Source organism: Podarcis muralis, chromosome 7 (assembly GCF_964188315.1).
Source record: "Podarcis muralis chromosome 7, rPodMur119.hap1.1, whole genome shotgun sequence".
NCBI classification, from domain to species: Eukaryota; Metazoa; Chordata; class Lepidosauria; order Squamata; family Lacertidae; genus Podarcis; species Podarcis muralis.
The window spans coordinates 10,521,994-10,538,939 of record NC_135661.1 but is presented as its reverse complement, the minus strand read 5'-3'; the positions used below and the strand labels follow the sequence as shown (position 1 = coordinate 10,538,939).

At 52.0% G+C, this 16,946-nt stretch overlaps 1 protein-coding gene across 2 annotated transcripts in view; it reads left to right on the top strand.

The window, feature by feature from the left end:
* The first annotated feature begins 2,756 nt into the window (after nt 1-2,756).
* The window catches only part of GFRA2 (GDNF family receptor alpha 2), an 83,245-nt gene continuing 69,055 nt past the window's right edge, over nt 2,757-16,946 (top strand). The window contains exon 1 of one of the 2 annotated variants that reach the window (XM_028741247.2): nt 2,757-3,359. In XM_028741247.2, the coding sequence (XP_028597080.1) occupies nt 3,320-3,359 (40 nt within the window). In that variant the 5' untranslated portion in view covers nt 2,757-3,319. The remainder of the gene's footprint in view (nt 3,360-16,946) is intronic. The other variant, XM_028741246.2, reaches the window with a different exon arrangement.

The window sequence follows — 16,946 nt, the reverse complement described above, 5'->3', positions numbered from 1 at the left end:
AATAAAAAACTATCTGACTTTTAGGAGACATCTGAAGGCAACCCTGTTTATGGAACTTTAAATGTTTGACATTTTATCGTGCTTTTAATATTCTGTTGGGAGCTGCCTAGAGTGGCTGGGGAAACCCAGCCAGATGGGCAGGGTATAAACAAACAAACAACAAAAACAACAATAATTAATTTCTCTCCCCCCCCTTCTCTCTCTCTCTCTCTCTCTCTCTCTCTCTCTCTCTCTCACACACACACACACACACACACACACACACACACACACACACAGACAAATGGAATACCTTGTGCTGGGAACATAGGAAGCTGTCTTATATGGAGTCAGACATTGGTTCATCTTGCTCAGTATTGTCTACACTGACCACCAGCAGCTCTTCAGGGTTTGAGATTCAGGGGTCTCTCCAAACCCTACCTGATGATGCTGGGGATTTAACCTGGAACCTTTTTACATGCGTGGCAGATGTTCTGCCCCTTCCCCTCCCCTTCCTGTCCTAGCCAGCTCCAAGAAGGGACAGAGGTCGCTTGGAGGGATCTGTGTCTGCCGCATCATCTTGGCACCTGGGCAAGAATTCTCATGGGAAGTGGGGAGAGAGTCAGCAGGATCTCCCGCAAGATGCAGGGTACCCCAGGCTCAATGTCAGCCTCAATATCAGCCTCAATGTCACACAGGGTGTTATGTACTGAGTTGAATAGGATCCAAAATGCAGCAGTCTGATTGGTCCTAGAGCAATAGGATCCACAATGCAGCAGTCTGATTGGTCCTAGAGCAATAGGATCCACAATGCAGCAGTCTGATTGGTCCACAGGAGCCACCCAATCCAGCTCCAGGTGGAAGCGAATCCACAACCTGATTGGCCTACAGGAGAATCCCGGAATTAGCCAATCACGTGGGGCCCATTGTGTAAATAATGTATATAAAGCAGACATTCTGGGCGAGCTTCCATTCCCCCTCACCACTATGAGCTGAATAAAGAGCATGAAATCCACTCTCGACTCCGAGTATATTCCACAGACCCAGGCAGGTTGGGAAAGCTGGAGCAGCAGCGGGAGCTCAGAGCCCCCTCCAAGGATGGTGGCCGGGAGACCCATCTAAGGAGCACAGGATGAAAGAGATGGTGGGGCAAATCTAGCCTCTTTGGTTGTTGCATTCTGTCCCCAGGGATACAGCTGGGTCCCTGCATTGCTAGCTTACCCTTGGTGGCCCTTCCAACTCTATCATTCTATGACTCTAAGGCCTGGAGAAATGAGCCACCCAGAAAGGCCAGGGGGAAAGGCCCAGTGGTTTGCAGGTTGGGCAGAACCATGGCCCTGTCTCAGCTGAGGCTGCCTGGCCACCTGAGAGCCCTCAGAGCAGCCTGTGGCCAGTAGCAGCGGCTCACCAGTCCGCTGGGAGACACTCATGCATCTGTTGTTGTTGTTGTTTAGTCGTTTAGTCGTGTCCGACTCTTCGTGACCCCATGGACCAGAGCACGCCAGGCACTCCTGTCTTCCACCGCCTCCAGCAGTTTGGTCAGGCTCATGATTGTAGCTTCAAGAACACTGTCCAACCTTCTCGTCCTCTGTCGTCCCCTTCTCCTTGTGCCCTCCATCTTTCCCAACATCAGGGTCTTTTCCAGGGAGTCTTCTCTTCTCATGAGGTGGCCAAAGTATTGGAGCCTCAACTTCATGCATCTGTAGGGCTACCTATACCCAGATTTCTCAGCTAGGGGTGGCAGGTGACTTAGAGGAGGCTGAAAAGGCCTCTCTCAGAACCACCTCCCTACCAGTAGGCCCACTTCCCAAATCTGCACTCCGCCTCTCTGCCTCCCTCTCCCTCTCCACGCAGACATCCCTCTCTTTAGAGAGAATGGGCAACAGGTCAGATCTAGAAAAGACAAGATCCTCTACCTGGGGCAAACTTTCCAACAGGAAGGTTGTTGAACTGATGGGACAGGCCAGAGTTCCTTATGAGGTGGTGGAGGCTGCAGTTGTGAGATCCTGCACTGAGATGACCTCCAAGGTCTAAGCAAACTCCAAGACCCTTAAGTGCCTCTTTGCTGGGGTCAGTAGGTGTCTCCCCCAGCTGCTTTCCAGTGGTGGGGGAGGGAGCTCAATGCTGCCTGGAAGGAAGGCACAAAACCAGTAACCAAGAGTCAGTGCAGCCTAGTGGTTAGAGTGCTGGACTAGGACTTAGGAGAGACCAGGGTTCAAATCCCCACTCAGCCATAAAGAAGCTCACTGGGTGACGTTGGGCCAGTCACTGACCTTCAGCCTAACCTACCTCACAGGGTGGTTGTGAGGATAAAATGGGGAGGCGGAGGAGAACAGGGTGCACCAAACTGAACTCCCTGGAGGGAAGGGTGGGATATGAATGCAAAGATAGCATTCCTAAAAATGAACGTGGAGAGAGCAGGCTGCGTGAAATCAGCTGGGAGGGAAACACACTCTGCACGCACACAGAGGTCTTTGGGCGTTCCTTTGCTTGTATGCACCTCGGAGATGCCCTCGGGGCCGTTTGGCGCCAGCGCGGCAGGACGCCACCGCCAGGCACGATCTTGGTTTGGGGCAGCAGCTCCACGTCCCCGGAGACGTCACGGGGAGCGGGGGCGGTCAGGTAGGTCCTGCGAAAGCGAGGTTCGACGGCGCGCGATCCGACTCCTCCTCGCCGCGCTGCACCCGCCTCGCCGCCTCCCTTGTGCAGCTACTCGGAGGGGAGGCATCGCTGCCGCCGCCGCCGCTGTTGGGGCAGAAGGTAGCGGCATCCCGGTCTTCAGGGCCAAGTTGGACGGCGCGCCCGGGCTAGGCTGTGCCCCGCCCTCGCTCCCTCCCTGGCGGAGCCACCAAGGGCCTCCCCTCCGCCTCAAAAGGTCCCCGCCCGCCCACGCCTCCGCCGGGGGAGAGCTCTGCACGTCTGGGCTCCGGCGGGCTGCGGAGAGGCTGCCGAGGAGCGGGCGCGGAGGCCGGGCGAAGCACCGCGGACAGCTCCGCCTCCTCCGCCTCCTGCCGGCCACTTTTGCGGCTGCTTCCCGCGGCCGCCAGAGCGAGCCGAGCGCCGTCCTCGTTGTCGTCGTCGGGCAGGCGGAGAGCGCGGAGAGGCGGCGCGGCATGGAGCCTCCGCTCTGAGCTCCGCTCCGTCGTCGTGGAAGAGACAGGCAGGCAAGATGCTGCCGGCGGAGCGGCGGACGGCGCCTCCGCCTCGCGGGGACTGAGGAGCAGGGCGGCGGCGGCGGCAGGACGGGCGGACGGAGCCGCGAGAGCGCACGGAGCGCGGGAGCTGCTGCTGCTGCTGCCTTGGCGGAGCCGCCGCCGGTCCCGGGGACGATTTGCCTGCCATGATCGCCGCCGGCGTGCTCTGCCTCTTCCTCTGCCTGGGTGAGTGACCGAGCAGGTGCGCCGGGGAAGGTTGGACCCTGGACGGCGAGGCGGAGGGGCGCCCCAGCCTGGACTGAGAGCGGGGTGGGGGAAGACTGGAACGGGGGCGCGCTGGTGGGTCTTCTTGTGTGAAGGGAGGACGGGTGTGTGTTGGAGGGGCGCATCTGCCTGGTAGGGGGCGTCTCAGCTGGTGGGGGGCAGCGCTGCCTTTGCCAGCTGGGAGCGCGGCAGGAAATGGGACATGGCTGGCGGGGGGAGTCCGCTGCTTCACCGCAGCGCTTCTGATCGGAGCTGCTTCCCCGCCGCCAAGGTCGGGTTGGAGAGCCCCCGCCGAAAGTTTAGTTGAAAGAAGGAGAGCGCGGGGGTGCGGGAAGCATTGTCATCTTTGTCTTTCCAGGCCAACCGGAGCTGTGGGGGTGGGAGGGTGGTGTATTTGGTTGGCGGGGCGTGCGGGGCGTCCTCTCTTTTCGTCCGGAAGAATCAACCTCCCTGGCTTACGAGCTGGGGGGCATAAAAGTGCGCCTCGCCCGCCTGCTGGAGGGTACTGAGAGGCCAGTCTCCTGGGGTTGCCCCAGGTCGAGTCCTAGGTTTAGGGGCGGGCGGGGGTGTCCTGAAGGGCGAGTTGGAGAAATAGGCCAGGGCGACGGAGAGGGGGGGGGGTGTCTCCTGCCCACCCACCCATATATATGAGGGGAGAAGCAGGATCACCTCCATCTCTCCCCAAATGCTGACACCAGGCTGCGGGCGGCCAGCGCCTCGTGAAGAGACCGCCTTAAGTGCTTTGGTGGACTAGAAAATGACCTCAGTGGGAGCTAAGCACTTGCCCACCCCCAGAATGCCAGATGTCTGTGCAGAACCAGAGAGGGGAAGGGAAAGGAAGGGTCTCCCTCAAGAGAAGGTCCAGCCTCGCAAAGCTCTGTGGCAGGAAGACCAGCTGGAACAGGCGCAGGGGCCCCAGGAGCCCCTCTCTGGGCATCCTGGGTATAACTGGGCATGAGAGAGCAATCCTCTCCACACTGGGGGATGCAACTCATGCCTGCCCTCCTGCCAAAACCTGGCCACTCCCCATTTGCCTCTTGGGCTAGTGACTGGTGCTGTGACAGAGAGAGCCTCAGTTCTCAATGGAGGAAGGGTGTGTGTGTGTGTGTGTGTGTGTGTCTCATTTCAGGCCTGCTGAGCCCCCCAGCCTTTCCCCACCTCTGCCTCTTCTCTTTCCACTGCCCTTGCCAAATGCAATGCTTTCGGAGGCTGAGACTGACCCCAGTCATCATGTTGTCTTTCTCTGCACAAATGTGTGTGCATGCAAACAACACAGTGTAAGGAGATGGTGGCCAGGATTGGGCCGTTGGCAACAGCAATGACCAGCAGGGCTGATGATGAGGTCCAGGGTCCACTGGACCCACCCACCCAGCTGGATCTAGACTGCCCACCTCCTTCCTTTCACCTGGAATACTCTCCAACAACCTCCTGCTGTGTTGGGGAAGGGCTGTAGCTCAGTGGTAGAACAGCTGCCTTGCATGTGGAAGGGCCCGGGCTCACTCCTTGCCAGCATCTCCAGAAGGAGAGATCCTCTGCTGGAAATCCTGGAGAGCAGCTGCCAGTTGGTGTAGACAATACTGAGCAAAATGGACCAATGGTCTGACTCACTATAAGGCAGCTTTCTGTGTTCCTATGCAACTTCCCTTGGTGTCCTAACAAACCTACAGCTGTGTGATGCTTCAACGAATGGGAGAGTCACTGCGCTGGCTGGGGTGGTGGTGGTGGTGAGAGTTGTAGCCCAAAACATCTGGAAGGTGTCAGCCAGGTTGGTGAATAAAGCTGCTCTCGTGTGGTGCTGATTCTGGGAGTTGAAGTTGAGTTGCAAAGCCGCAGCTGGCTCGCCCTACCTTTCAAGAGTGGCGTGCAACTGAAACCATTTCCTTATTGTACGATAAGGAAAGCTGGAACTTGTCAGCAGAACCAACAGCCCAGCTCCACAAATCTGCTGTCCTCTGTGTGTGTTGCCTCACATATGACTTTTAAAGAAAAAGAGCGTACATGTTTATGAATGTGTTGTGGGTTTGGGGGAGAGCGTACAACCTTGACTAGCTGGCAGCGAGCATTTCTGGCTTTCTTTGTTGGGGGCGGGGGGGGGGGATATTCTGTCTTCTGGAGGCGTGTGTGGGATTTCTTCTTCTCTTGATACGGCAGCAAAGTGTGGGCTGGCACTAGGACAGGTGATCCAGGCAGGGGGCAAACCAATTACAAATGCAACCTTTGGAACAGGAGTTTGGCACCCAGACAAACTGCATGATTAGATTTCCAGATCTTCTTTCCGTTTGCTGGCTGACCACAGACATCAATAGGTGCCTGGGATAACTTGGGTGTCCAGAAGATTTGGCAGGCAAAGGCATTGTTTTTTTGTTTCTCGCACAAACCAGGTCCTGGATCACCAATGCAGAGCAGGTCCAAAATCCATGGAGGGTGTCTCGTTGTGAACTGACAGGACATCAATTCCACGGATGTCCTTAGGCTGGCTTCTGAACAGGGTCACAAAACGAGGAAGAAGCTGATCTTTTTAAAATGGGATGGGCTCAAGCATCATGTGAAAGGGGAGAGATCCCTGTGGAAATGGGGAAGTTGCCCTTCTCTTCCTGGTTCGGGGGGGGGGGAGGGGAATGTGGTTTTCAGGCCCATGTCCTTTTTGTAGGGCATGGGATTTAGGGGCTAGGTCTCCTGGAAACAACCCTTTGGGGATTCCTATAGCACTGTGAACTTTGTGTCCATGGCTTGGATAAAATTATCCCTGAATGGAAGCATATTCTGGAAACAGAGAAACTGAAACAGGACAGATGGATCACCGAGTCTTAACCAAGTGGAGTATCTTGAGTTGGGCGCTCTTGATTGCAGTTGCAGTAGAGTAAATACGGTTCCTGCTTTTTTGTCGCTAGATTTAGTTCTCTCTTGATACCTTGGGATATAGTGGTCTCATCTAGGCTGGATTATTGTGAGTGGGACCTGTGGCAGTTTGGTGGGTGACCATCCTGGGTGGGTGACTTTTTCCATCCCTCTCATGGATGATTCTGTTAACGATCAAGGTTGCTGCTGCTTGCAGAAGCTGCTTCCTTGCTTTGTGGATCCCAAGCCTAGAGGGAGGACTGCTTTGTTTCCTTACTGAGCTTGGTGTCTGCTCCTTCTAAGAGTGTTGTTTGGTGGTGATAAAGTCAAAGCAACCAGTGTGGTGTAGTGGTTAGAGTGTTGGACCAGGGCCTGGGAGATCAGGGTTCAAATCCCCACTCAGATATGAAGCTTCCTGGGTGATCTTGGGCCAGTCGTTCACTCTCAGCCTAACCTGCCTCACAGAGGTCTTGGAGGAAAAAGTGGGATATCAGTGCAACAAACAAACAAACAAATAATATTCTGCCACCATTTGCCATTGCAACTTTTCTATGCTGCCTTGCATAAGTGTCTGGTGAAAAACTGCCTAACCTCATAGCTAGACAAGCACACAGCGCTGACATGTTGGTCTCTAGGGCTGAAGTGGCTTCTGAATTCTGTCAGTCACACAAGGAAAGGAACAGGTACTACATGGGATGAAATTGTCTCTCAGCACGTGTTCCCTGGGCGCTGGGCTCCACTCCTTTCCAGCAATTTGATCAGAGTTGCATTGTCTGGTTATGCAAGACAGTCTGCTATGCTCAAGGGGGGCTTTTCCAATGAGGGATGAGCTGCGCTAGACAAGGGTACCAAAGTTGCCTAAAGGGGGAGGGAAGACCATTGCTGAACACCCTTCAGATAATGGCTCTCTTCCAAGTGCTTGTGTGTGTGTGTTGTTGGGGGGGGGGGCAGGAGAGGAAGGAGCAGGGGGAATCACATTTCTCCGGCACACAACAAAAATGAATGGCAACAGCCACTTCTTCACGCAGCACATGGTTAAACTACAGAACTCCCTCCCACAGAGCAGGAATCAATGATGGCCTCCACCTTGGATGGGTTTAAAAGAGGATTAGACAACTTCATGGCAAAGAGGTCTCCTAGCCACAATGGCTATGCTGTGGAGGCAGCAATGCTTCTGAATACCAGTTGCTGGAAACCAGTGGAGGGGAGAGTACAGTGGTACCTCGGGTTAAGAATTCATTCTGGAGGTCCGTTCTTAACCTGAAACTGTTCTTAACCTGAGGTACCACTTTAGCTAATGGGGCCTCCCACTGCTGCAGCACGATTTCTGTTCTCATCCTGAAGCAAAGTTCTTAACCCGAGGTACTATTTCTGGGTTAGCAGAGTCTGTAACCTGAAGCGTATGTAACCCAAGGTACCACTGTACTTGTGTGCTCGAATACTGCTTGTGGCTTTCCCTTTGAGGCATCTGGTCAGGCACTGTGGGAACAGAATGCTGCCCTAGATGGGCCTCTATTGGCCTGATCCAGCAAACTCTTCTTATGTGCTTATGATCTTACTGTACCAGGTGACTCTACCTGGTGGTATAGAAGTGCCAGTGGTGGGCTGTTGATTGGCGGTCATGGAGGCAGCAAGGTCAAAGCTCTCAAGCTCCTCTTGCAGAAACAATATGCAGCCAATTTTGGGACTCTTTCCTGAAATAGCTGGTGTTTAAAACTGAGCACCCCTTCCCCAATGTAGAGCTCACATGCTTCCCACCCAACACTCTGTCCAATGACTGTTATCCACACAAAATCATTTCACAAATCTTTCCAATATTTTATTGAATTTATATCCCACCTTTTCCTGCAAGGAGATCAAGGTGACATAGATGGCTCTCCCCAAAGGTCATCCAGTGAACTTCATGGCTGAGTGGGGATTCAAAACCTGCTTTCCCAGGTCCTAGTCCAGGCATAGGCAAACTCGGCCCTCCAGATGTTTCGGGACTACAACTCTCATCATCCCTAGCTAACAGGACCAGTGGTCAGGGGTGATGGGAATTGTAGTCTCAAAACATCTGGAGGGCCGAGTTTGCCTATGCCTGTCCTAGTCCAACACTCTAACCAGTACACCACACTGTATCTCAGTGTACACCATGCCCCCCACTCTGTCCAGTGTTGGAGAAGAACCCTGTTTCTTTGCAATGGGTTTGTTTGTTTACACAACATGTTTCCTGCATGCACACCACAAAATGGTGTGCATACAAATATTAAAACAAAAAGCACCAATTAAAATGATGCAATAAAGCCACAGGGTGTGTGGGAGGGGAAGAGCTGGAACGTGAGAGCTCTCCTTCCTTCAGACGAGATGCTGATGGAGTAGTTCTGCAGTGGTGAATTTTGCCAGGAACCGTTGTTTGAGTACAGGAAAAATGTTAATACTTCTGCTCTTCCTGCCCTGCTCCCCCCCCCCCAAAACAGAAAGGCTGCCCCCTCCCCTCTAGAGGTGGGAAAGGACTTATTTTTTCTGTCTGGAAATGCTCTGAGGCTCAAGTGACTGAACTTGAGAGTGACCACTGTCATAGGCCGATGGCACTGCAGGCGCCAGCGATGGTTTAAGAGAGAATTGGACAAATTCATGGAGGAGAGACCTATCAAGGGGTGCTGGCCATGATAGCTACGCAGTCACGCTTCTGACTCTCAGGGCTTACCTTGTCTCCCCTCTTTCCAGTGTTAAAACCAGGGGGGGGGGAATTGCAACACCTTCTATTTTCCCTTATCAACAGGCACAGCCTGCGATTTAAAGCTCCGTGTCTGAGTGCCCACCCTCTTTTTGCTGTAGAGCTTTCCCCCGAACACCCACCCTTTAAATCTCATTCAGAGCAAGCGTCAATCCACTGAACAGCCAAATTGATGTTTTCTCTGATTCAGCTTTAAAGAATGGGTATTTGCAGGGGACGTTTGGGGCAAAAACAAACAAACCCTGCTCTGACACAGACCTCTGCCTGGAAATAGGGGTGGGGGTGGGGATTTAAGTAAGAATAATCCTCCAGTTGTTCAGAATCGCAAGTGGGGAGAGAGTTGCTGTTATGTTCAGCTCCTTCTTGTAACATTCCCTTTAGGGCATCTGGTTGGGCAATGTAAGAAGAGGATGTTGGACTAGATGGGCCATTGGCCTGGTCCATCAGGCTCTTATATTCTTGTGGAACCTCCAGGTCCAGAGGCAGTCTGTCCAGAATCTTAAGTTCTTAGGAGCATTCGGCCACTGTGAAAATGGGATACTGGGTTAGATGAAACCCCTTTTCGCCTGATCCAGACCCTTCATACATTATTTCAACTGCTCCAACTTTGTCTCATTTCCTGAGAGCCAGTATGGTGCAGTGGTTAAGAGCGGTAGACTTGTAATCTGGTGAACTGGGTTCGATTCTCCACTCCTTCACATGCAGCTGCTGGGTGACCTTGGGCTAGTCACACTTCTCTGAAGTCTCTCAGCCCCACTCACCTCACAGAGTGTTTGTTGTGGGAGAGGAAGGGAAAGGAGAATGTTAGCCGCTTTGAGACTCCTTCGGGTAGTGACAAAGCGGGATATCAACTCCAAACTCTTCTCTGAGGAAGGATAGGCCAGGACGTGACCAGGGCCACACAAACAGCCATTCAACCCAGACCTTTCCATATTGCCTACCTCTCAGAGCCCTTCGCTTTTGGCCTCCTTCTGGCCCCAGCTGTTTGGCCCTCCTGCCTCTGCCCAGGCAGCTCCACCCTGGACCCCCTGAGCCTCTGTGTGCTGTAGAGCCAGGTCATGAGGAACTGGGGCCTTGATCAGAAGGCCTCTCTGAGGCAGCTGCACCTCCCTTTCAGGTGCTGGTCACCATACAAGGCTTCAAGGCCAGTGTCCAGGTTCTCCCATAAGCCTCTGGGATGGAGAGGCCGTGTGCTGGCTACTGCCAGGTACCAGGTGCTGGCCTTCAGAGGGCCTTGCAATGGAGCAGGCAGGCTCCAGCTGGAACATGATGCTGGAAAGTATCTGGAGGAGCAACCCTGCAAACTACCCCATCTGTGTGATGCCTTGGGAAGCACTGAATCGGCAGAGCCCCCACCTGCCTGTAGGTGTCGCTGCTGCCTCACTTCCTAGGGGCTCTGCCTGGTGCCTTTTCTATGTATGGTGGTGGCATCAGTGGGTTGGGGCGGGCAAAGGCTCTATGGCCCCAGATTACAAGCCAGTGCCAGGCTGTGTGTGCTTGGAGGCAGGGGGCCTTGGAGAGGCAGCCCTTTTGACCCCCCTCCCCACTGTCTTTCAGCCAAGAAGCTGTTGGGAAGCCTTCCCAGTCTTTCCTCCTTAGTCAAGTGGGTGGCAGGAGGGGGGGGGGACGTTGCCTGAACCAAGCAGGGGGAAAGCTGAATTTTCCCATTCAATGGGACGTTCCTGCCAGACCAAGCCAAACAAAGTACAAAAGAAGCGAAGTTCCCTCCTGGGGGAGCAGGGTAGAGAGCTGCAGCCCTGAAATGCTGAGCTTATTTACGCTGGATTAAGTGGATGGGTTCAGGGTGGGGGTGTGGAGGAGAAGGAAGATGGGGAGAGACAGAGAGACTCACTCTTGCGAAGAGAGGAGGTGATTGTGTTTGCTGGCCTGCTGGGCTCCATGGATGTGAGGCAGAGCCTCTCTGCCTCCTTTCCAACATAAGAGCAGCAGCCTGCTGGGTCAGGCAAATGGACCATCTCGTCCCGCATCCTAGAATCATAGAATCATAGAATCATAGAGTTGGAAGAGACCACAAGGGCCATTGAGTCCAACCCCCTGCCAAGCAGGAAACACCATCAGAGCACTCCTGACATATGGTTGTCAAACCTCTGCTTAAAGACCTCCAAAGACGGAGACTCCACCACACTCCTTGGCAGCAAATTCCACTGTCGAACAGCTCTTACTGTCAGGAAGTTCTTCCTAATGTTTAGGTGGAATCTTCTTTCTTGTAGTTTGGATCCATTGCTCCGTGTCCGCTTCTCTGGAGCAGCAGAAAACAACCTTTCTCCCTCCTCTATGTGACATCCTTTTATATATTTGAACATGGCTATCATATCACCCCTTAACCTCCTCTTCTCCAGGCTAAACATGCCCAGCTCCCTTAGCCGTTCCTCATAAGGCATCGTTTCCAGGCCTTTGACCATTTTGGTTGCCCTCCTCTGGACACGTTCCAGTTTGTCAGTGTCCTTCTTGAACTGTGGTGCCCAGAACTGGACACAGTACTCCAGGTGAGGTCTGACCAGAGCAGAATACAGTGGCACTATTACTTCCCTTGATCTAGATGCTAGTTCTCACACTGGGGAGCTTGCAAGCTGGACATGAGCACATGAGCATTCTGCCCACTTGCAGTTCCTGGCAGCTGCTTTTCTGAGGCATCTTGGCTAGCAACCATTGATAGGTGTATCCTCATCCCATGGTGGTCCAATCCTTTTTTTAAAGCTTTGGAGTACAATTTCCATCAGCCCCAGCCAGTGCAGTCTTAAAAGTTCAGCATTGCTATGCTGTCTGGGGCTGATGGGAATTGTAGTCCGGAGCATATGGGGGTGGGGAAATGCCATGCACCCAGCAGGGATGGGCAATGCTCTAATAAACCCCCTAAGGCAGGCCATCCTTTCCCTGAGCTGGGATCTACAAAGCCTTAAAACTTGACTGAGGCACTTCAAAGAGCAACTGGGCCAGGAACAAAGTCTTGGGAGAAGATGCCCTTTGAAGGCTCAAGTTTTGATCTCTGCTGGATCCTGTTCCTCGGGTTTCTTAGCAGTTTCTTCTCACCCACTGCTAAAGGGTTGTCCTGCCATGGCTCCCACCCAGGCCTGCTTCTCCCTCTGGATTGGGGGTGGTGGTGGTGGTGGAGAGAGCATGCCCCAAATCCCAGAGTGCCCCTGTCAGCCCCTGTCGACAGTGCTGAGCTATATGGACCAATGGTCTGATGCTGGATGAACCAGCTTCCTGGCTTCCCAAACTTTGCTGTTGCTTGTTTGCCTGTGTCAAATTACTTTAGGCAACTGGTCATTTCAAGTTTCCATTGTATCTTCTTGTGCTGCCATTGACAGCCCTCCCCTCCCCCTCCCTCCTTTTCCTTTAGCCTTGTTCTTGGCTTTGACTCAAAGGGTTGACACCATCTTGGCCACCAGCTTCCTAGGTTGCCTGGAACTCTTGGCCTTACCTTGGACAACCTGTTCCACCTCATTCTGTGCAGTGCTGGTCTCTGTGGCTCATAATGCACTCAGAGCAGATGGCCAAAGCTGAGCAACCACAGCTTTGGCCAAGTATGGATGTCAGGATTGAGCAGCCCAAGATGCAGCCTTTGTTGGCTCTTGTTGGAGGTTCCCAGGAAGCTAAATCAAGGGTAGTATAGTACTGGTCTGTTCTGTTTTGTTCTGCCTTGGTTCGACTCCACTTGGAGTCTTGTGACCAGTTCTGATCAACACAGTTTAAGGAGGAGATTGACAAGCTGAAGGTGTGGAAAACAGGATGGCCAAACTGATCAAACTGATCAAGAATTATGAGAAATGGTGGAGAGATTTGGGTACATTTAACCTGGAGAAGAGACGACTGAGAGGTGACACAATAGCCATCTTCAGATATCTAAAGGGCTGGCCCATGGAAAATGGAACAAGCTTGTTTTCTGCTGCTTCAAAGGGGAGGACCCAAATCAATGGATTCCAGTGACAATAAAGGAGATTCTGGCTCAACATCAGGAAGTTGAACGGATTGCCTGAGAAGATGGTGGGCTTTCCTTCACTGGAGGTTTTTAAACAGAAGGTTGATGGCTATCCGTCAATAATTCTTCAGCTGTGATTCCTGCACTGCGGGGCATTGGGCTAGGTGACTTTTGGGGTCCCTTCTAGCTCTACAAGCCTATGAAATTAGAACACACCAACTTACTCACCGCTCCGAAATTCCCTCCTCTCCTGAGTCTGTGTGACTTTAATCCTGTAAAGCAGATGAAGGCATCAAATCTTGTCATGCTTTCTCTCTCAGCGCATCATGCAGTTTTAATGAAAACAACATGTCCCAGGCATGGAACTGGGTGAACTTAGGTGAACCCTGAGAGGGTGCTGAATTCAAAGGAATGCGTGAACTGTGGCTCTCGTGTCACCTTGTGCTAACCTCTGCGCAGCACCCACATGTCTGACACGTGATGGAGCCTAACCCCTTTGCGTTTGGAAGAGGGGCTGCTCTGCTTCAAGGCTGCTGGGATAACCCCTTCAGGGCTTTCCAGACTTTCAGCATCTAATTCCTGCAGACAGCAGCCTGAGACCGAGGTCATTTCACAGATGGCGGCTTAGAAGAGGAAGCAGCAATTCCCTCTCCACTTTCTCACAGGACCCTCCTGAGACGGCATGACTGGAGGGCCAGTGAAATGCAGAAGACCCCCAGGCTGGGGACAGTGGAAGCCAGCCTCTGCCAACATGCTGCCCTAGCAGCCATCGATAGCCTTGTTCTCCATTCATATGTCTAATCTTCCTTTAAAGCCATCCAAGTTGGTGACGGTCACAGCCTCCTGTGCGAGTGAGTTCCATAGCTGAACTACATGAAGACATGTGTCTGTCCAACATTCAGGGCTCATCCACACCCTGCACTTTCTAGGCAAAGGTCAGCACTTTCCTGGTCTGTGCCCAAGTGCTACTTCCCTCCCCTTCCCCACTGAAAACCTGCTCTTTGCTGCTGAATTGGAGCAAACAACAATTCAGGTCAGGAATCCCCAAACTCGGCCGTCCAGATGTTTTGTGACTACAACTCCCATCATCCCTAGCTAAGAGGACCAATGCTCAGGGATGATGGGAATTGTAGTCCCAAAAAACATCTGGAGGGCCGAGTTTGGGGATGCCTGATTCAGGTTTTCTGCAGACTGCTGTTTGCTCCAATTCAGTGGTAAATAATAGGTTTATATACCTCGAACAGTATCCTTTTTGAGGTGCTATAGAGCGAGATGAGCGTGCAACCCCAGAGTCATCCGGGGTATCTTTACCTTTTAAGCAGAACTGTACACAATATTCCAAGTACAGCCACACCATAGAATTACATACAGTGGTGCCTCTGGTTAAGTACTTAATTCGTTCCGGAGGTCTGTTCTTAACCTGAAACTGTCCTTAACCTGAAACACCACTTTAGCTAATGGGGCCTCCTGCTGCCGCCGCGCCGCCGGAGCACGATTTCTGTTCTCATCCTGAAGCAAAGTTCTTAACCTGAGGTACTATTTCTGGGTTAGCAGAGTCTGTAACCTGAAGCGTATGTAACCTGAAGTGTATGTAACCCGAGGTACCAATGTAATGCCATTCTGATCTTGGCAGTTTTATTTTCAGTTTCCTTTTCTAATGATCCCTAGCACGGAATTCACTTTTTTTGAAAGCTGCCACACACTGGGTCAATGTCTTCATTGAATCCACCTTTGCCCCAAAATCTTGTTCCTGGTCAGTCCTTCCAATTTGAACCCTGTTAGAATATATGTTAGGATTTTTTGCCCAAATGTAGAGCTTTGAAGGCTGGATGCGGGTGGACTGGGAAAAGGGGAGAAAACAGGTATTTTCTCACTTCTTCAAAGCCCTTTTATCCCATTCTGTCCTTCTCCCCTCCCCCCCCCCCCCGGGCATGGACATTTTGAAAGGTTTTTGGATTAATAAATATTTTCTTTTAGATTGATGAACAAAATGTTTAAGACCAAGTTTTCATATATTTATGCCCTCCAAATGATTTCTAAAACTGTGTAACAGTAAGACATTTGTGTAAGACTATGTACTGTACTGTATTAGGGATGCGGGTGGCGCTGTGGGTTAAACCACAGAGCCTAGGACTTGCCGATCAGAAGGTTGGTGGTTCGAATCCCCGCGATGGGGTGAGCTCCCATTGCTCGGTCCCTGCTCCTTCCAACCTAGCAGTTTGAAAGCACATCAAGTGCAAGTAGATAAATAGGTACTGCTCCGGCGGGAAGGTAAACGGCGTTTCCTTGCGCTGCTCTGGTTCTCCAGAAGCGGCTTAGTCATGCTGGCCACATGACCCAGAAGCTGTACTCTGGCTCCCTCGGCCAATAAAGCGAGATGAGCACTGCAACCCCAGAATCGGCCACGACTGGACCTAATGGTCAGGGGTCCCTTTACCTTTACCTATGTACTGTATTGGATCATTACAATTCCTGTACCCCAAAGACAAACAAGCCCTGAGAGTACAGCTCAAAAGCAAGAGTGAGATACATTTCTGCCTCTTGGGGGGCCTTGCCATTGTGACAAGGGAAGGAAGAAGGATTCAATGCTTTCTTTGTAGTCTTCCTCTTCTTGGCATAGTTGGTGGATCTCTTTCTGCCTTCTAGATGAAACCTCAAAGGACTGGGCTTGGGAGAAAGAACAGAGCAACATAAATTTGTTGCCATCTGATTCATGCTCCTGAAAATCTGTCGGATCCAAGATTCAAAGCCAGGAATGTAAGTGATGACAGCACAGCTTCTTTGTTTGACTGGACTACAAAACAGGCAACACATTGAAGTCTGGATGCTGGGCATGTACTTTTTAAGTGTTGCAGAGTACAGATCATCTTCATGTACGGTATTTGGTTAAGGGATGCAGTCTGGGATTCTGCCAAGCATATCCCTCCTGCAAGACGGTGGCAAGGCCTTTGCGCAGCACAACCCCTGGCTCCTCTTGCTTCTAAGCTACTTCTGATTCCTCCGTCTTCTGCAGCACATGAAAGAATCACCATTTTCCTCCTCTTGTCTTGCAGTAAGGTTTGATGGATGTTTTAGGAGGCTCTCGGAGTCTGCTGGGATGTTTCTTTGGTGCCTGAAAATAAAAAGGCAACCAGTTTCTTTAGAAAAGGCTGACTTTGTAGGACAGCTGTGCAGGAGATGGGTTCTTCAAATCCCAAGAATGACTAAAGCCCCAGCATTTCAATGGGATATTCTTGGCTTTGGAGAAGAAACAGCAGGTCTCTCTCTCCCCTCCTTTCTCTTTAAAATTGGTGTTTGGAAGTTGTCCTTCAATGAGCAACACTGAGCTTGCTGTACCCTTATTGCTCCTCTTGGCTCCACCCAGCTTGAGCAGTTAGGAGAGTTGCAATACATTAAAAATAAAAAGTGAGGCTTGGCAGTGCTGGGCAGTCCGCCTCCCCACTGTGCCCCCAGAACTGACGTTCCAGTAACACTTTCATTTGACATTCAGTTGTGACCTTCCTGCCAAAGACATGCTGGCAGCTGGGTGTTTTAAAGTGACAAAAAGAAAGAGAAGAAAGCGCTTTACCTGCAAAAGAGCTGCCCAGGTGCTTCTGCTGCTGCTGAGACAGGCGTTGCCATCTGCCAGGGCTGGCGATATGGGATAAATGAGCCTCATACAACCAACATGCTTAACCCTAATTAATGCACCAAAGGGTTAAGACCATAGAGTAAGCTGTTCTGCCAGACTTAGATAGGTCACACCCCCTCACCTTGAGAGGAAAGTTAGCAAATGCTTTGTTTTCTCACTTCCACCATGTAAACCCTACCTGTAAAGGTAAAGCTAAAGGGACCCCTGACCATTAGGTCCAGTTGGTGCTCATCTCGCTTTATTGGCCGAGGGAGCCGGTGTACAGCTTCCGGGTCATGTGGTCAGCATGACTAAGCCACTTCTGGTGAACCAGAGCAGCACACAGAAACGCCGTTTACCTTCCCGCCGGAGTGGTACCTATTTATCTACTTGCACTTTGACATGCTTTCGAACTGCTAGGTTGGCAGGAGCAGGGAC